Source organism: Tursiops truncatus, chromosome 16 (genome assembly GCF_011762595.2).
Source record: "Tursiops truncatus isolate mTurTru1 chromosome 16, mTurTru1.mat.Y, whole genome shotgun sequence".
NCBI classification, from domain to species: Eukaryota; Metazoa; Chordata; class Mammalia; order Artiodactyla; family Delphinidae; genus Tursiops; species Tursiops truncatus.
Window position 1 is genome coordinate 7,042,759 of NC_047049.1, and position 20,344 is coordinate 7,063,102.

At 52.3% G+C, this 20,344-nt stretch overlaps 1 protein-coding gene across 6 annotated transcripts in view; it reads left to right on the top strand.

Moving 5' to 3' along the window:
- Window positions 1–20,344, top strand: part of CTBP2 (C-terminal binding protein 2) — a 163,063-nt gene that overhangs the window by 109,742 nt on the left and 32,977 nt on the right. For 4 of the 6 annotated variants that reach the window (XM_033842022.2, XM_033842021.2, XM_073793816.1 and 1 more), the window contains one exon: window positions 1,110–1,269. In XM_033842022.2, the coding sequence (XP_033697913.1) occupies window positions 1,212–1,269 (58 nt within the window). In that variant the 5' untranslated portion in view covers window positions 1,110–1,211. Of the gene's footprint in view, window positions 1–1,109; window positions 1,270–13,434; window positions 15,194–15,952; window positions 16,002–20,344 lie in introns of those variants that run through there. The other 2 variants (XM_073793815.1, XM_073793817.1) reach the window with 2 other exon arrangements.

The following is a 20,344-nucleotide window of genomic DNA, read 5'->3' on the forward strand; positions in this document are numbered from 1 at the left end:
CCCAGCGTTTTGCGTAACTGATGATCATACGTAATAATCCTCATTATTAACCCTGGAGCCTCACGCTTGTCTCCTAACCTCCTCCTCATTTGCTGGGTAACTGAGGACAACTGTGTGTGTGTGTGTGTGTGTGTGTGTGTGTGTGTGTGTGTGTGCGCGCGCGTGTGTGTGTGTGTGTGCGTGTGTGTGTGCGCGCGCGCGCGCATGCGCGCACGCTAGTAGTTGTTGTTAGAATAACTGCAGTAATGAGTCAAAAGCTGTGGGACTTTGGGGGGTTACAGGTGATGATTTGTGGCCTCAACTGGTACATTGGCTGAGCAGGAAATGAAGGTCAGGGTCTCCCAAACACACAGCCACGACTTTATCTGCGAATTGGGCTCCCCATTCCTCAGGCGGCGTGGCATGTGGATTTCCCTCTAGAGAGGCCCAAATACCCCAGCCCCAATGGGTGACCCTTCCTCCTCTGCCTGAGACGCCACGGGTGTGGGGCAGCCGATGCCAGCTGTGGCACTGGTCAAACCTTGGTTAGGTGGTGCATGCCTTCCTGCCCCGTTCTCAGGCGGTGGGGCAAGGGGCTTGTGTGGTGCTGAGCGGTGGCCAAAGGGCAGTTTTGAAAGGTTTTGTGAACCTCCTGGCAGAAGGCCTTGAGAGAGTAGTGGCAGCTGGGTGTCTGCACCTCGGTCCAGAGGCCCCTGGGATGTGTTCCTAGGTGGTGTGGGTTGATCTGTGACTCCGCCCCTCTGCGGTTCACAGAAGTACAGGACCAGCCCCACTGGCTATAGCTTGGTCTCTGGTATTCCAGTACAAAGTATTATGACTCAGGCTGGTCAGTAATTGGTGTTTACAGCCCCGAAGTCAAAAGCAAGAGATCCAGATGCTGCCATTTACCACTTTCAGGATCCAAAGACAGTTGTGCGTGTTCGTGTGCTTCCCTCAGAGGCGGGAGACTGTCCCATGGACTTGGAGCAAATCCAGCTCCAGCATTTGAGGAGGAGAGCAAGCGCCCGAGGGCAGGTCCCCTTGTAGCAAGCGGCAGCCACGCCCGAATGACCTGTCGTCCTTGCCCCCAGGGTGTCCAGCGAGTAAGGCTTCTTTTCTCCTTGTTTCAGGGCGCGTAGTGGCGTAATGCCCGCAGACTCCTGCGAGGGCCCCTAAGTTCTTAGAGGACCGCTTTGCCTTTTGAATCAGAGAGGTGCAAAGTTCGATAAAGAATGGCCCTTGTGGATAAGCACAAAGTCAAGCGACAGCGATTGGACAGAATTTGTGAAGGTAAGAGCCAGCGTGATTGGCGGTTTTTCACCAAAGTCGCGTAGACCTGCCCTGGAATCCTGCAGCTGGTCTCCTAGCCTGGCTGCGACCCACACCCCACCCCCAGCACCTCCCACCGTCCCACACGCTCTGCCCGTGTCCTTGGTGGTGTCCTTGGCGTGGTCAGTAGGCCTGACCTTCAAGTAGGCTGAGGCCCGCTTCCAGGGCAGGGGTGGGGCTAGGACAGAAGTTGGGGGAAGCAGGCCCCGAGGTCCATTTTGTCCCAAGATCATTTTGCACAAGAAAGACACTGCATATTAGGACCATCTTTTTTTTTTTTTAAAACTTGCGGAAGTTTCTGGACTTTATCTGTTTTGAATTAAAAGATTTACCAGCACAAATTCTGAGATATTCCTCAGGAGCCCAGCATAGCCCCTCATGATCTGTTCACGTCCCTGGTATCTTTGAAAAATGTCTGGAAGTTTTTTATTCATGAAAGGAAAAATAAACAGGATTAAAATCTAGTGGAAACCCGGGGACAAAACTCTGAGATGTGATTGAGCACCGTCCTCTCCTCGTTAGGGAGTGGTTAGAAATCCAGCGCCAGTGGACCTGGGCTTGGCGTGAAGTGCTCCTAGCCGGCTGGTGTCCGTGCTGTCGGCTGGGTTTGGCTTGGCGTGGTTACCCGTGACCTCACTGCAGGGTTTCTCTCAGGAGGGGAGCCGCTGGGCGGGGTGGGCTCAGCAGCCCGCCCCCGACCCCCGAACATGCTAGCACACCAGTTGGCCAGTTCACTCAGGCCCAGGAAAGCATCTCCCAGGAGCCGTCCATATGGAATTGTTTGTAGATGTGGCTCAGGCTAGCGGTGTGGAGGCATTAAAGGCGTGTTCTACTGTGTGACTGTCTGCCCTGCAACAGCTCCGACCTAAAAGAATTTAGGAGCACTGACTGTCCCTCCACATCCCTGGGATTCTGCTGCAGTGTAAGGGGTTTGGGATTCAAGGATTTTTTTTTTTTTTTTTAATATTAAAAAACTTTTCAAACCTACAGAAAGCCTGATAGAATAGTACAACGGACACTGGTATTCCCATCAGCTGTATTTACCCGTTGATAACATTTGTTATCGCTTGCTTTCTCCTTATAGAGATACGTGTGTATGAATGGATGGAGGATGGATGGATGGACTTGCCCAGAACCATCTGAGAGAAACGTGTAGTGCAGCAGTTTATCCCTAAGTACCTATGGCATGTGTTAGAGGCTCCTTTCCTGCATAAACACACCACCGTCATCACCCCCAGGAAACTGGGCCTCATTACAGCATATTATCTAACATAGACGGCACATGCACATCTCCCCCACACGTCTGTTTTAGCCGGTTTGTTTGCCTGTGTGCAGAAACCTATCAAGGGACATAGGTGGCGTTTAGTTGTCATGTCTCTTTGGTCTCCTTAGTCTAAAATAATTCCCTGGTCCTTTTGACTTTCAGAAGCATTGACATCATTGAAGAGCCCAAGCCAGTAGGTTTGTACAATGTCCCACAATCTGGGTTCACCTGATTGTTTGGGGGTTTTTAAATTGTACTTCTGCCCTCCTGTGGAAAGGTGCTTCATTTTTGGTACTGAGTCCCCAGTCCAGAAAGCCCTAGTGGATCGACTTTCCAAGGTTAGTATCAGGAATGTCTATGGGGCCGATTCCACCCCCCACCCCCAACCCCAACCCCAGTATTTATCTAGAGGTAGCACATCTGAGACAAGAATGGGATGGAAGCACCAGGGGCCTTTGCTCTCCTTGTCCAGGGTGGTCGGTGACAGCAACACCATTGGCGGTTCTTTCGCACCCTCTCTCCCAGGCCTGGTTCACCAGTCCCCAGCGTATTTTTTATAACAAATTCCAGCATCTCCTTTATCCATGAACGGTGTTCCTGAGACAGTTGCAGTGGTTTATCTTTAATTTCTCAATAGCCACTATCAAGATACATGCATGACATAGAGTTACTCAAGTGTAATTTACAATCCACGATCCCGAACAGTCACTTGGTGTCCCATGAAGTTTAACAGCTGCTCCAAGATGCTTCATTGGTGCTCCTTGTATTTATAAGCTGGTTTAGTGCCGTTAATGGTCAGGACAGGTGGTCAGGACATCCGTTTCCCAGGTGCTACCAGCGAGGTACAGAGCAGTCGGTGATTTGCGCCCAGGCAGTCTGCTATTCTGTATTTGGGCTTTTGCCCTTGAATCGGCACGTGGATTCCGTTATTTCTTCCTCCTGAAAGCCTCACGCACCTCCGTCCCTGGCTTTGGATGCCCAGCAGTCTCTGTTCTGTAAACCTGAACTAACTGTTCTTGAATGTTCTCCTTGGAAGTCCAGCAGGCTCAGCAAACAGTTCTCTCCTTCCCGCCGCCCACACCGCAGGGACTTCCTGTATGTCTCTCTCTCTCTCTCTCTCTCTCTCTCTCTCTCTCTCTCTCTCTCTCTCTCTCCCCCTCTCCCCCCCTGCCCCCCCCACCCCGCTCTCTCTCTGTTTTTGTTTTCTGATTAAAGCCATGAAGCTGCCCTGCTCCGCTCCAGGCTTGTAGGAGATTTTTCTTCATGCTCTTGGGTCTGTGGGAACACATATTCCTTCAAATTCTTCCCTCCCGCCTGCTGCCAACCCCAGTGCAAATCCCTGGCTTTGGGTCCCAAGCCAGACAAGGCTTCTGATGCCCTCCAGGGTCTACCCCCCCAACCCCCACCCCTCGAATGAACCTTTTTTCTTCAGCTGAGCCAGTCTGGTGGGATCTGAGCATCACCCCTGTGCCAGTACTGCTTCCAGAATCCCTACCTGCCTCCCAAGGCCCAGTCCCTTCCTCCCTGAAACCTTCCACAGCAGCCCTTGGGGTCTCTTCCTTCTGAACCGCAGTCCCCTTGTGACCCGGTCCATCAATCTTCATGTGCCCAGAATCTATCTGCACCTTTGCGCCTCTAAGGGGATGTTTCTGCTCGAGATTAAGCGAAGTATAGAGGATAGCTTCGCTTCTCGCCACCCAAAGTCTTCGGGACTCCATCCAACTCCGTTAGAATAATGGTCTTTCAAGCTGACTTAAAAGCCAGATTTTTTTCTTAAAGCAATCCTTCTGTTTTGATATTTGTTCTCTGATCTTTCCTGATGCCTAATATCAAATAATCCTAGAGTGCTGTTGTGTGAAGGTTTTGTGGAGCAGAGTCTGCGGATAGACTGGTCAGACCAAATTGCAGTCTCTTCTTTTTGTTGTATAATGTAGGTCTTGTTTTTCCCCTGTGTTTAGTCTGCTGGCATAATTGAAATATTGCATTTATGAAATGCACCAGACAGAGAGTTTTAATACGTAACTGCATCATGGCAGAGCTGGTTTGATTTGCCCCAAGTATTTGTTGGCCAGAGAAGAGGGCTTGCTATCCCTCATCACTGCGAAAGTAACCCAGAAAAGCATTTTCTGGAGCCTAGGTTTGTAGAACTGTAATATACCACAATGGGCTTGCTGATGACTTTTTGTTACAACACCTTATTGTGTGTTATGGTACAATAAATCACTAAACACCGTTCTTTCCTGTTGCTTTTGAAAATGTAATTTGGAAAAAAAGTAGATATTTCATCTTCATTTTGCTTGAATGTCTTATATGTGTGGAAAAATGGTCCTGAGGATTATATCAGCTGAGCTGTAGTCAGTCCCCTTCATCACATAATTCAGGAGAGGACTTCTTTCCTCTGCAGGAAAAAAAGAAATGGTATGAACCTCCTTTTAAATAAACAGTCGAATTCAACATTCCTTACCTTTGGGATGTTCTTATGAGAACAGAGAATAAAAGGCGGTGAGGAAGATGGGTGGGTTGGTTGGATGGATGTGGGAGAAATAGAGGCCAACCTCTATTGTCTATTAAATTGTCTAATAAACCGGTGTCTATTAAACACGTAGTTATAAATCCTGGGAATCTTTGTCCCCAAGAGGACGAGAAAAGTCAGAAGATGCTGCAGGGATGAGGTGGAAGAAAACATTTTTCCCAGTGTCACTGTGCTCTTCTTAGTGGGATGAGCTCGCCATTGTGAAAGTACATCTCAGTGGACCGTTCCCCCAAGAAAGTTCATTCATGGTCCCAGAATATTCAAGAAGCAAAGATGTTGTCTAAGAGCTTCTAGGTCGTCGAGGTGGTGGAAGTGGTGAGGGTGTCCAGGCCAGCTGTGTGCTCCCTGCAGGGAGGACTGGGGTGAGGGGCGGATCTCATTGCCTGGCTCACACCCATCAGAGCCCACAGGGCAGGACTGACCTGTATTTCCCCACGGGAAGAGCATAATCTGTAGACTCAGGCCAGGATCATTTTGTCTTTTATTTGTGTGCTTTCTGTTTCACCCGTCTTAAAAGAAAATGCATTATAGAATCACTACTTGTTTTGTTTTTTAAAGCACTCGGAGCACCTTACCATGAAACGGCGTCGAGACCATCTATAGGCAGTCCACAATTATTTCTAATAAATGTCTTTAAATAGCCCCAAAATGTAGATCTTAAAAATGGGATTCATGATGTTGCTATACATTATAATTATATGTTTGGATGAGGCAATTATGTACATTTCCAGTAATTACGTGATTAGTGATAATTACATTAGCTATGTAAATATACAATAGTCAACCAGACATGACTTAAAACTCTGTAGTATAAACGAAAATAATGAAGCCACGTCGTGCTCAGGTAAAGGATCAGAAAAGGCGGGGGACAGTCACGTTGAAACTTCATGGACATTGTTTGTGAGGGAGAAATATCGGGCCCTGGTTTTAAGATAAATCTGGAGCGCGGCGCCTCCCCGGGGTTCCCGCTGTCACCTAAGGACTGGGCCCCTCGAGCACCCACACCCGGCCCTCAGCTTTCTGCAGATGCGAGTCAGGTTCCAGGTTGTATTATTTCTCCATTGTTCCTCATCTGTGAAATGCAGATTTAAGTTACTCTTTGCACTTGTTGACTTGCCGATGGGCTCTCACCTCGGTTGGTGGATTTTTTTAAACTCCCCACATTTTTAAAAGCAGCCTGTTAAGGCAGCTCTGTTTCCACTTTGGGGTTTGGGGTGTGGTGACTTTAGTCCATGGCCGGGTGTGGGTGTTTGTCAGTGTCTGGGTTTTGTTTTGCAGCTGTTGCTCTGGCTCTCGCGCCCACCGGGGAGGGTCACGCTCTCCCCTAGGTGGGCGACACCTGTCTCTGTGCCCCTTGGGATCACGCCTCCCGAGTGTGAGCTGCCTGCCTCGTCTGCTTTGCTCAGGGTGCGTTTCATTTTGGTCATTTGCAACTTTGAGGAAAGAGGTCTGCTCCAGGCCTAACAAACGCCTCACGGGGTGCCAGCACCTCCAGGCCAAGCCTCCTTTGTCAGAGTAGGTCTGAGGACAGCAAAGTGACCTGGCTTTGCAGAGCTGGAGGCCCGCAAATGGTGCCCCACATGCATTCAGAGGCTGTCCCACACAGCTCAACCTAATCACAAGTGTTTGGGTTGACCGTGATGCCAGAACTCCAAGATGTGCTTTGCTGCCAGCTTCCCGCCCTCTGAGCCCTTTTCCAGAACCTTACAAATGACAGGCGTGGAGTGAGCCTCCTGTCCTGACTGACTTACACTCAGCTCACCAAACCGTTATTTGATGAGCGTCCTGAACATTGATGGACTCCCTTGCTCTAGAGCTCAGGCATGCCCTCTGTCTCCAGAGAGACCTCGGGTGGCCCTTTTGAAAGGCGGGCTCCCCTTCCAGGTCCGGGGAATGACCTCCTGGGTACCAGTAGTGGGGCTGTGCAGTAGCGGGGGGAGCATGTTCTGGACATCGCTGTGCACCTGCTCGCCGCCGTCTCCACACTTTCTGTCCTTCTTGCGTGGACAGCAGAGGGGCTGGAACACCCATCAGCTTGTTTCTCAAGTCCTGGGAAACGAGGGTCCTCCCTTCCTGTTCGCACTCTGGAATGGGTGAAACAGCGTGGACGATCAGTCCTTTCTTGTCCTCAGAAGGTCTTTAAAGCCGGTCTTCTTACTGTACAATCAGGGCCCCAGGTGAGAAACAGCGCTGCGGGCCGGGACAGTGTGGGTCCCTGCCAGGCAGTGTCGGACGTTGGGGGCTGTTGTCTTCCTCTGCTGTCTCTGCTCAATGCCCACTGTGCCCAAGTCCTTGCAAGTGAGGGGCTGTGCTTGCTTCAGCCTGGACCTGGGCTCAGAGGCTGGGGCGGCCATGGGTCGGGGCTCCCTGGTGATCGTGTGCACCTCTCTGTCCTTTTCTCCATCACAACATACTCTCCTTGAGGGCGAAGACTGGCTGTTGCCACCAAGTCCTGTTCCTCGTACAGAGTCCTGTTCAACAGGTCAGTTTTTACAACCCGTGAGTCAAACAAATGAGCTCATGATGAATGCAAGAAGGACATGTCAGGAGGGGACAGGGCTCTGCCACCTTAGTGAGAAAACCATGGGATGTCTCTGCAGGTGGATTCATTCCCTGGATTATCTGGTACTCTCGCCTTTGATAGGTGGCAGATTTCTTTGGACTGGGGACAGAGTGACAGCGGGGGGGGACTGAGGAAGCTTCCTGGAGGTGGGTTATTTGAGCTGGACCCTGGCGGGTGGAAATGACTGGGACCTCAACCAAGGTGAGAGGAAGCCATTCCTGATACTCAGAACCCAACAGAGATGAGGAGTCATAACACAGGAGCGTGTTGGGGTGAGAGTGGCAACGTCAAGGGGAGTCGGGTCACCTGAGATGCTGAGACTTTGCAGGAAGAGCTGTTATTGGAGGGAAGCAGAGGTCATTGAGCACCAGCCTGAGGCGGACTTTGCGCCAGGTGCTGTCAAGGATCCAGGAAAGCCTTTGCAGGTAGATTCTGCCCTGTGCTTTGCCCAGGCCCTGCGTCCGACCTGGGGTCTCAGCTCACACCTTCTGCTTCACCGGCACATTCAAAACATGCCATAAAAGAGACTTTTTAATCCCATAACATGTGGAAATCCAGCCTGATTTTCATAATGCGGCTCTCACTAAGTTTTATCATCCAGTCAAGAAATCAAGTCAGGAGCGATGCGCAAGCCTTTGTTTTCACTGAAAATGGCTAAATCGTGAGTTACGGGAGGCCTGGGGCTGTTCAGAGGGCAGCTCATTGGGTTGCATGGCCCCACCTCGCAGCTTGGGTTTTCTCTGGAGGGCTGTGCTGATAATGTAAAGCCTCCCGCTCCAGGTTGGAAATTAGGAGCCCAAATCCTGCATCCGAGAGCCTGTGATGCCGCGTCGATCCTGGGATGCCTGAAATGTCTGGTCGGTTACGGTAATGTTGTCTCTGTGCTCACGTCACTTAGACGGAGGCTGTCTTAAAGGCCTGCCAGACCCTATTTGCTGTTTTACTAGTGTACTTGGGGTTTGTGTCCCCCTCTCTGATTCAGACTAGCCAAGTAAGTTGCTTTGGTAGGGGACACTGTGGAGACAGAAGGAAAGAAAACTTTTTTAAAGGCAGAAAGCTGTTTTTAAACATAAATTCTAAAGCACTTGACAGAAACAAAAACCCAACACAGCCTGTACATATTTAAAAGTAGGAAGTGGGATGTCATGGGCCTATTTTTGGCCGTCTCTGCCGGAAAGCAGAGTGTAACCCACTAACCTCAGCAGTGTCCCCCAGGAGATGCTGCCCCGTGGGGGGCAGAGGGCGAGCGCGCTGCAGCGGCCTCGTCCTGGCAAACAGCAGGCGCAGGGAGGCATCTCGGGGGCTTTCTTATTTCCGCCTTTGCTTTCAGAGCTGCCTTGGGCTCCTGGCCCCAAGGACTGAAGAGCCAGGGGATGGAAAGCCTCAGGCTAGTGTTGGTCCGGCACGGGGAAGGCTGGCCAAGTAATGCTGCAGAGTCTCCTCCTAAGAAGGGGTGAGCATCCCTTGCCGCCAGGCCGGCGGAAACGGCACAGCTGTCAGGGGACAGGCAGTCAGACCCAGTGACCTTCATGGGAGTCTGGCCTTGAGATTCGCTGAGTCCACCATATGCCTGATGGTTGTTGTTGTTATTTTCTTTGTTTTAAAGAAAGAAGTGAGGACTAGACCCCAGAGCAGTCCTTCTATTTCCCATTCTTTTCAAGCAATTTCCCAGGTCGTCGTGTTGATCAGAACATGACATGCTTGTGGGCAGTCTGCCCGAGGACTGCTCGGTGGAAGGGACGGATGGTCGTCTGCCTCCTGGATTTCCTTCCCTGCTTTTCTGGAACTGTCTAGGTCATCTCAGAGTTTTCAGGTCTCTACAGTCGTGAAGTGATGCCTCATGTTGCCCGGGGAATTCGACAGTCGGCTCTGGGGGGTGTTGCTTATAGCCTTGAGGTTCCTGTTCAGACGATTCTATAGGGTCAGCTTTACCTTGAGTTTATTTTGTCTGCAAGAGAATTTGGATTCGCCTGTTCCTCAGTTTTCAGAAGGTGGCTCTTTCCTTTATGCAATTTTCTGTAGTGAGACTCTTTGCAGGATTAAAAAGTTAAGTCTGAGAGACTCATTAATCTTTCAGATATTGGTCCTATCTCGCTTTATTTAGTCAACATGAGATTTTTCAGAAAATCAGCCCTTTCCTAAAGACTGCGCATAAGCTTTAAAAAAAAAAAAAATCTGCCAGAGTGTTTAGAAAAGTGCAAGTCCAGTTACAGGTGTTTTTACCTAACACAGGAAAACATCTGTCATAATATTTGGCGGATTGCAAAGCTGAGGCTGCGTGGGTTTGGGTGGCTTCCAAGCAGAATGGGTCGGAAATTGATGGAAACGAACCTGGGCCTCCTCGTTCTGGGGTGGAGGGTGACGCCTCCCTGAAGCTTCTTCTGCTCACTGCTGTTCTGCCCCTGGCATTACACCTTCCACACCTTCTCAAAAACCTGCTCCTTGTTTCTTGGGGGCCATGGGGTATGCATGCTCTTAGGTAGTCCTGCTGAAGTGGAGGGCTCGAACTGCTTCAGGTCATCCGTAATCTGGGTGAGTTACCAACAGCTACCCCGCGGCAAAAAGATTCGGCACAGATGACTTCTGAAGGGACATGTCTGCACCACAAGTGGCGTTCTGTAGCATTAACGCCACCCCATGTTGTGTTTCTTTATGACAGGAAGGAAGAAGAAGGAAGCATCGAGATGGTATAATACCGATGACGCCTTAGGCTGGTGCCGTCTGTTGGCTCAAGTCTGGGGGCCCTGACTCTGGCGAGGGCCCACTGCGCCTCATTTCGAGAAGTTGAGGCAGTTGTCTGTTTAGGAGTTACTTTCTGATACTCAAGTGGCTAATTTTATAAGTGACATTTATATTTGGGGTTTGGGGGAACCTTAGGAAAATAACAGAATTACTTTGTTAAAGAGGTTCCCCTTGTCCAGCAGCAGCAGGACTGTTACCCCGGGTCGGTGCAGGGAATTCCAGAAAGCAGAGCGTTGGCTTTTGGAGTTTGAGCTGGGTCCTGTGCACCGTGGCCCTGGCCCGGGTACCCAAGCTCTGCATCCCAGCACCTGGGATGTGACATAATCACTCCTGCCTGTAGAATCGTTTATGGGCAAAGCACAAGGCTGGGTACAGACTGAACAAATGTTGAAGCCCTCCAATGAGGATCCTGTAAGGAAAAGATGATGTCAAAGATGCTCTGTTTTCTGGTCACCTCGAAGGGTCAGGCGGGACCGCTGCAGCCCTTCCTGCCCAGCTAGCCGTGTTCTCTGACCAGTGGTGGAAGGAGGGAGGTGGCAGGGAAAGCGACAATGGGATGGAACCCCCACTAGGAGGCCTCAAAGGCCCCTCTTGGCCAAAAGAGCCAAGACCGGGAGAGGGGGTGACAAGGCAGCGTGGGCTGGAGCTGCCGGAGGGGTCATCAGGTTAGTGTCTTTTCTGGGGTGAAGGTGTGTCCCGCCTGATGCGTACACCAGGCTTGTTTTCACACAGTCTTGTCTGCTTGTCCTCCTTCTTAGAAGGGTTACCGCCGAGACTGCCCCATCTTTCTCCACCCTCCCTTTTCCGGAGGGGAGGAAGCTGCGCCTGGCTCTGAACAGTGCCCCAAAGAGAAAACCCGTCTGCCCAACAGAGCCTGGAAGGGATCTGCTGTAACCAGATAGTGCTGTTTCCATTGAGTTTGGGGCTCTAACGTTTTCCTGTCCTTTTGGATGTATCTTCTAAGTGGACACATCCTCAGGCTCTTGGTGAGATGTGTAAATATTGTCTTGTTTGTGGCCAGGCCCGTTGCCTCTGTCTCCTCTGCCCGGGCCCTTCAGCCCATGATGGCAAATGTGCCAGCAGAGGCATTAGAGAAATTGGCACCAGCAGGCTGCTTTCATACATGGAAACCCAGCGTTTTGCAGTGTGCCTCGTTCATTTTTCTCTTTTTTTCCTGTCATGCATCCTAGGAGACGGAGGGGACTGGGGGAGGATTTGAGTCTCTTTGCCATCTGCCAGGGCTTTTTCCCAGTTCACTTGAGGCCCTATTGGCATTTTTGGGTCAGAAATAGAGGCCATGGTTTGTGTTCAAGCAGCAGACTGGGGTCCCTGTGCTGTGTCCCCAGGCAGCGCCTGGACCATTTCCTCAGTAGTCAGTCAGTAGTCAGTCAGTAGCCAGTCAGCTCTGGCTTTTGGGGACCAGTGCTCTTTGGGGAGTAACATTGGTTTAAACAGAGCTTGTCCCAAAGTTTAATATATGTGCTGCTCAGGACGAGGGGGCACTGCCCTTTGAAACTGTCTTGCGTTACCGTGTGCCTCTAGTTCCCAGAAATGGATTTCTACCCACTTTCCTCTTCACAGTAAATTTTCAGTATTGCTCATTCAAAAAAAAAATTTTCTTTTTTAAACAGTTAATTCTCTTTAGCTAAAGATTCTATAGTTGCATCTTAGGTTGAGGGACGTATGGGTGAAGACGAAACACTCAAGTTTAATGGCTGCAAATATGCACATTGTCCCATTTTTTTAACGTTCTCACTGCACACAGCCCTTGTAGCCTCACGATTCCCAGCTTTTGTTTCCGTTGTGAATTCTTTGTCGTGGAACCTGCAGGTGGAAGATCCCGGTCCAGTCTGTGGTGGTGCTTCTCGGGGACCTGCCTGTATGTTTAAGAAAATGTTTTAATGCTCCTGTGTGGAGCTTCCCTTTATCTAAATACCTGCTGTTCTTTGCATTATTGCACCTGAAGTCCCCGGAGGGCTATGTAAAGTCTTAATCTATGGGAACATGGAAAATGATCCGCGAGATCTGAGCCAGGCCAAGCTTGCTAGAATTCTGCTTTCCTTGCAGACAGATTTAAACGAAGACACGCCTCAAATGCAGCCTCCTCCCTCCCAGCTTTGCTTCATAATGTTGGGGTCTAGTTGTTGACCTCTGTTGCAGTCTTACAATGATAAATTCTAGATTACACGCATGGGTTGTTTTTCTGTCACCGTTGTTGTTTTTCCGGGCAGTATGAAAGGATCCGTGTTTTACGATAATACGGTAAAGAATCCATTTGGACTCGAGCAATGTAATAACTCGTTTGATTCGTAACCAGAGTCATCTCAGAGCCAGATTTCAATATTGGCAAAGCGTCGGGCTGCAGACCTGGCCCATCTCTTGGGGAATCTCATGCTCTAGAACTGTGCAGGACTTTTTCTTTTTATCCCGCCTGCCTGTTCACATTTAATTTGTTCTTAGCCGTGTGCAATGGATTAACGTTTCATCAGGGTAGATTAAGAGTGAATCGACATTAAAGCAGTCTTTTTCTATTTTCCTCCTGTCACTGTCAGGCGATCAGAGGCAGTGGGGGCATCTTCGGGAGGGGGCAGGAGTACTCGTCCAAAAAGTGCCCTGGTGAGGACGGGGGAGATAAGCCGGAGCTTCAGCGTGAACATAAGTCCCAGTTGCGGGTCGAGAGGCCTGGTTGGAGCCCGCAGCCGGTTTCATCAGTCTAACGAGATGTCACATGGAACAAAAGCTTTCGGGGTTTTATTTAGCTCCTAATCCGCACGCTGAGAGAGCCGAGGTCCATGTGAGCGCACCAGCCGGGAGGGGGGCCCGGCGGGCTGGATGCAGCCTCCTTTCTGGGACTGAGCCGTAAAGAAAAGACCTCTGGCGCTACCATTGGAGAGTGAGGCAAAGTTACCGTGAGTGTTGTGTTTTGTCTACTAAGGTTTCGGAGGATTAATAATTTAGGCCATACTTTGAAATAGAAAACCCACAGTTGGTTGTCCCTGCTGTCTTGGAAGGGATAGAATACAGCCGGGTCTGGGTTTGATGTATGTAATTGAAGATTCGTAAAGAAAGGCTTCCTCCTCTGCCTTGGCCGTAGTCATTTTTTTTTTTCCAATGCCGGTTCCCAGCAGGCATATAAATATCGGTCGATCTCAGAGCTGGGATGCTGCCGGGTGGTACGAGGGCCCCTGGGAGATCGCTGAGGCTCTGGGGAGGAGAAGCTCCCTGACGGACAGAGGCGGAGAGGGACCTTGGTACGAGCGGCCGAACCCTGGGCTGCAGGATGTCACCATGCCCGGGGCCGCCGAGCCCTGCCGCTACCGGGAGGCCTTCTACAACTCGGTGGCCGGAAGGAAGAGCTCTGTTCCCGACTTTGCCTTTTACGACAGCAGACAGGCGGTGATGTCAGCTCGCAGGGCCCTGCTGCCGCGGGATTACTACAGCGACCCGGCCGGAGCCGCCCGGGCCCCCAGAGAGCCTCAGCACCATCACGACCCGGGAGCTGGCCAGCCGCTGCCCGGCTATGGAGCGCCGGGCAGCAGGATGACATGGGAGCCAGTGCAAGGCCGGGCCCCTGTCCTGCAGGACACCGGTCACCTGTACCGGGATCCTGGAGGTAAAATGATCCCTCAGGGACAGCGATCGCAGAGCGAGGCCCCATTGCCTACGCGGTACTCGGGGGAGCTGGCCGACAGCAGGTTTGGGGCGGAGGCGCCCGCCTACCCTGCCAGCCAGGTCTACAGCGATGTGGGCGAGAGGCCTATGGATTCCGCCAGCGCTGCCAGGCAGGCGGCCCCCACGTGCCTGGTCGTGGACCCTGGAGCGGCTGCTGCTTCCGATGCCAGCCTGCGAACAGCCCCGGGCGCCCTGAACCGAGGCTACGGATCTGCCCGGGAAAGCGTCTACCCCAGGACGCCTTATGAGAATTGCGAGGCCGACCTGTCCGCCTACCGGGGGCCCGGAGGCAGCAAGAGGAGTGCGATGCCCGAGTTCCTGGCCTTCCTGAGGGCGGAGGGCGTGGCCGAGGCCACGCTGGTGGCCCTGCTGCAGCAGGGCTTCGACTCCCCGGCCGTCCTGTCCACAATGGAGGATGCAGACATCAAGTGTGTGGCGCCCAACCTGGGCCAGGCCCGCGTCCTGAGCCGTCTGGCCAGCAGCTGCAGGACGGAGATGCAGCTGCGCAGGCAGGGCCGGGGAGGCTCCCTGCCCCGGACGCGCTCCAGCAGCTTGAGCCACCGAAGCGAGCTCCACGGTGATTTGTCTGGTCTGGACGCCTCGGCCCTGCGGCCCCAGCCGGCGGGGCCCCTGCAGGCGACCTCCCCGCAAGCTGCAGACCCCACTCGCCGCCCCTCCAGCGCGCCATCCCAGCATCTCCTGGAGACCGCAGCTACCTACTCTGCCCCGGGGGTGGGCGCCCAAGTCCCCCACCTTCCCTCCAACTCTGGGTACAGCTCTCCCACCCCTTGCGCCCTGACAGCGCGGCTGGGCCCTACGTATCCCCTGCAGGCCGGGGTGGCCTTGACTAACCCGGGCCCCAGAACTGCCTACTCCACAGCGTACACGGTGCCCATGGAGCTGCTGAAGCGGGAGCGTGGGGCGGTGGCATCTCCCCTGCCTAGCTCCCACAGCAGCCCCCAGCTCCTGCGGAAGCCCAACCTCCCCCCGGAGCCCTCCACCCTGCTGCCGGCCAGCCAGAGCCTCCACACGCCCCACTCGCCCTACCAGAAGGTGGCCCGGCGGACGGGGGCCCCCATCATCGTGTCCACCATGCTTGCACCAGAACCAAGTAATGCACCCCCTTCCTGCCTTTCCTCATTTGGGACGTGGAGGGGACAGTGGGGGCAGAGATTTGAGCACGGGACAGTAGGTCCTCGTGTTCCTGTTGCTCTCTGGCCAAGCCCGGAGAGACCAACCCTCCCCTGGACTTGCTCTCGCTTACACACACACTCCGCCGAACCGGGCGCCACGGCCAGCTCGCCAAGCGGCGAGCGTTCTCTTGGGTGAAATAGATTTGTGGTTCAGGCTGACCCACTGGGATGGCATTGCCTCCCCTTTTCTCTAGTTGAGCTCAAGCTGATTTGTGGATTTCCCTTTACAGTAAGGAAACACACTGTGTTTATGGGAGAAACCCAGAAATCATTCCGAACAGGATGAAACCCTCAGCTCACGAGCGGTGGCAGTTTCTCCAGTTCACGTTCAGTGGCTTTGGAGAAGGTGGGATATTTGTCCAACACCTCCCATAAATCGTTCATCGTTCACTTGCCGTTAGAAGTGCATTATAGCATGGAAACGCACCTCTGAAGGGTCTACACAGTATCAGAGGTAGAATTAATCGCTGCAGAGCTAAAAACGGGTGTGCTTCCAGAATTGTGTGTTAAACAAAGCAAGATGTTGAAAGCCCTTAGAACTCCCTGTTTCAGAAACAGACTTAGCCTCACATATTGGAAAACACGGTTGGGAATTCTGCTTACTTGTAGGGAAGAATATATTTCCAAGTTGAGGAAAGAGAGAAGGATCCTAGCTGTTCTCTTCAAAACACGAGACGAGTGTGATTGAATGCATGTGTTACCCTGGGCGTCTGGATAAAGTTCCAGGTGGGCATCCTCCGAGCAACACTTAAGAATTTTTATTTCGACTCTGGAATCTTTCCTGGCCATTTAAGCTGTAAATCAACTTTCTTCCTTTCTTTCCCCCGTCCTCCCCAACATAGTTTAGAAAACTGAATCTTTTTTTTCCCTGAATAACTAGCATTATAGGGTGGAGATGGTGGGACGAAAATCGTGGTAAAAATAAGCTGTACCTTTTTGAAAATACCCCTTAACTAGCCACGGGTGGGGGCTGGGAGCCTGATCCTGCAGCTCTGAGATACTGCATTAGGCTTATCTGTTACACTGGTGAAGCCGCTGATGATTTGGCGACTCATAGACTGAACTGGCTGTTGCTTTACGTGCTGACCTCCGCACACGTTTCTTTCTTATTTCCAAAGGGACGCTGGTTGGATTTTTCTGTTGTCTCTCCCTGTAGATTGTGGTTTTGTCTCATGTGTGGATTTTCTTTTTAAGTCTTATCATAAAATTTATTTGACTTTTTTTTTTTTTAATCAGTGTGTGACAGGAGGAAAGTCAGACAATATTTCCCAGGCCCTGTGTCTTCCCCTTCACAGTCAAACATTCTTTCTTTGCAACCAACTAATTTGCATGGCGATGACATTTGTTGCTTCAGTAATTTCATCTGATAATGGCTGGGCTTGCAAAGCGGATCTGAAAACATATTCCTTAATTATGTGTTGCTAAGCAACGGGAGGGTTTGGTCATAATCACAGAAAGATTATCTCCACACTGAAGTCCTGGAAAGGTTTTGCTTAAGGAGGACCTGTTAAATTGCCTTCTTTTCTTCTCTTTTTCTGTTTATTTTGCACTGCCTTCTAACAAAAACAGTCACTGTTATTTGGGTACGGGGGTGAGGGATCTTATTTAAGTTGTTTGGAGTGTGATTGTTAACACACGGTTTTGCAGACCGAGGGATATTGATTTTTGTTTCATTTGCATGGCAGCAAGCCAGTGCCAAGAAGTCTGCAGTCGGAAGTCTGCCAGCAACAAAATTTCTCTGTCAGATGATCTGTCCCGTAGCAGTGGTTCCTCTCATTCCTTCTCGAACGTTCAGTGTGTCATCATAGCCCTCCCCCGAAAACAGTGTGTCAGCGACCAGGGTAGGAGCTTGGCTTCCCCGGGAGCTTTGAGCCTGGGTACATGGCATTTTGTGTGGCAGATTTCATGAAGTCAATAGCCAGATTGGGATCTGTCGGAACCTACAGTCCATAACATACACGGTTAAGGAAACCACTGCAGACCTCGGGTCTAGAAACCTGAAGCTCACAGGGGCAGCCCTGCCGCTGCGGCTGCTGAGCTGAAACGGGAGACTGCGATCTTTAAATCCAGATCGAGCCGCCGTGGACATTTGCGGCACAACCAGCATGAATAAATCTTCATTCTGGTTTACGCTTAACTCACGTGTTTCCCTCTGATCCGGAGGGGCAGGGGATGCCAGGAGTTGGGCTTATCTCCTCTCTCCCTTTGGAGTGGTGAGCTGAGTGTTTGCAGTGGGCGGGTTGTTTGTTTTTAAGTGCTTGGTTTTATTTTTATATGCTTTGGGTATTTTAATTTTTTCATCTTTTGTACATTCTTAAAAGTGACTTACCGTTTACAGTTATTACAAGATATTGGCTCTATTCCCTGTGTTGTACAGCACATCCTGGAGTAGATATTTTAACTTATATTTGCTTTTCTCGGTCCATGAACTACCTGCTTCATCTTGGTTGGCTTTGTTGCTATAAATACCAGGCTCCTGTTTGCTAGTCCGTGGACCGGGCAGTGGAGGGTGACCAGGTGAGGATGGGCCCCAGGGCAGCCCCCAGCCCCCGTGATGCGGGATGAGTGGGGCCGCATGTCAGACCCACGGGAGTATCGGTACCCAGTGGACCTGCTGTCGTTTACACACTGACCTGCTCGACTGGGGCACAAGCTGCGGAACCTTCTGGCAGCGGCTCTAACCCAGCGATGCCCCCTCCCCCCCATGTCACATGGTGTTGACCTCGGCCAAGGATTTGCCGTCGCCCGAGTCCCCCCTGTGCCGGGTGCAGCCGGGTGCATCGCGTGAACAGTGCTGCAGCCATCTTCACGGTTTTGTCCTCCGCAAATACAGCGCCACACACGGGCTGCAGGGGCCTCAGAGCTTCCAACGTGAGAGATGCAGCCCCAGCCCGCTCTCTTTCTGGCCCTTTTCAGTTTCCCTCCAGGCATTTTTCTCGATTAAGTACATCCGTGACCCCCATCTAGTTGCCGGGGGCACTGCCCAAAGACCCTTCAGGACAGGACAGGACAGGGGTGTCTGCAGCCCATTTATACTGGGGGTGTGGGAGAGAGGCTGGTGGTGTCACAGCGTTATCTGTCACCAGAGCTGGTCACTTGCGTGGCAGTGTTGGATGTGATACTGATATCTTGGCACTGGTTTCCAGCACCGTGGGAGTGCGTGCCGGGTCTCCTGGGTAGGAAGTCCCATCAGAATCAGAAGGAGGATTGTTCCTGTCAGGCCCACGCACGCCTGGTGATTCTGCCCGTGTCCTTGCCTTTGGTTTTGAAGGTCCCTCTGCAACGAAGATCTGTGCTGGGGAATGGGGTCCAGACGATTCACTGGTTCTGAGGGTCATGACCCTCAAACCATCAGCCTGGAGGAGGCCACCATGAGGCCCCAAAGACACCCTCCCGCCAAGCCACCTGATCACACCCATTCCCCACCCCCAAAGCAGAGCCCGCCCAAGAAGGGTGGGCTCAGCCAGACCCCTGCCTGTCAGTATGTGGGGACCGTGCCCCTGAGCTGGCCCTGCAGAGCAACGGGATGGTGACACCAGCTCTTCCGTTGTCAGGATCCTGCAGCCTGCCCAGGGAGATGTGTAAAGGAAGTAGACCTCTCCCGGGCTGCGGTCCAGGGCAGGGTTCCTGAGCACAGACCCCTGGGGGCTGGTCCCCTCAGCACTGCTCCAGCCCCTGCCGTGTTCTGGGCTTGGGGTCAGATGTTTGGTGCTCACAAGTGGATGCACCCCAGCCTGGGCTTCAGGTGCATCCCCCCACCCTCCGCCCAGTTAATAAAAGAACAGTTACTGCAGTGTGAACCAAGGGCCAGGATAGGGACGCACGTGGGGAGCCTGCAGCACTCGGGGAAGCATCCCCGAGGAGCGTGAGTGCGCTGGCAGGGGAGGCTGAGGGCAGAGCTCGAACTCCAGAATGACCGTCAAACTGCAAGCGTTGCGCTGGGGCGAAGGGAGAGGACGCTGTCCAAACCAGCCCGAGGGTGGTTGTATGCGTAGGTGTAGCCCGAGAAGGCTGTCGCGGTCCTGGCTGTTGCCCAGTGACTCCCTGGAGCGGGCTTTCTTGAAGAGTGACGTACCTCCACGGTCAGGAAATCCTAGCCACGTGGCGCTGGCAGGGGACTCGTCCAGGGTCACCCAGCAGGACTCGCCGCCTCCTCTGGCCGGGGCCCCCCTCCCCAGCAGTCTCCCTTCCAGATGGAGCCCGGGAAGGAGCCACGTACTTCCAAGGTGCTGACAGCTAGGCCATTCCAAGTAAAACACCTGAAATAAGTCCAAGGTCGATAAAATCGACAGGCTTCTGGTTTGCTTTTGCACTTGGAGGGTCTTTCGGGCTGGCCGCTGGGTGCGGGTTTAGAGTCCAAGGTCGCCCTTTGCTTGGTTCACGCTTCTTCCCTTCCTCACTCAGCGTGCCCCCCTTTGCTGGGCCAGCTTTGAAAGTGGTGCTTTTATCACTGTCATTGTTCCTTGGTTACTTCTCAGGCCGGGAGGCAGGACTCTGGCTTTGGCGCACTCGGCTCAGAGACTCTGGGCTTATCCCACAGCGATCTGTTCCTCAAAGCGGCCTGCTCTGACCTTTTGGGTGTGGACTTGGTCCTTCTGTCCATGGAGGACAGCATCTAGGTAAGCTGTGGCCTGGTGGCCTGGAGGCATCCCAGCTGCTATCTGTGCCAGGGCAGAGGGCCACGCTGCCAGGCCTGAGTCACAGAAAAGCTTAACGGGCCTTTCACAGACCTGGGTATCTGGCCCCTTTGGTCAATTCGCCTCTTCGGTGGCACCCCACCCCTAACCCTGATGGCTCAGACCCCCTCTGCAGGGGTGTGTATCAGTGATCGTACAAGGAGTGTGATCTTTGGGACTTGTGTTTGGATCCCAGTTCTCTGCCTAATAATCTGGGAATACCCCGCCCCTTACGGGTGAAATGGGCTCCCGGCCACTCGGAGGCTCTGAGGTCATTGTAGGTTTTCTGCCTAATGTGATGTGAGATGCAGAGAAGGTGGTTAATGAAGCTATTCCTTGCTGTGCTTTCCTGCGAGTTAGTTTAAAGGAACTGATCGGTGTTCTCTCAGAGGA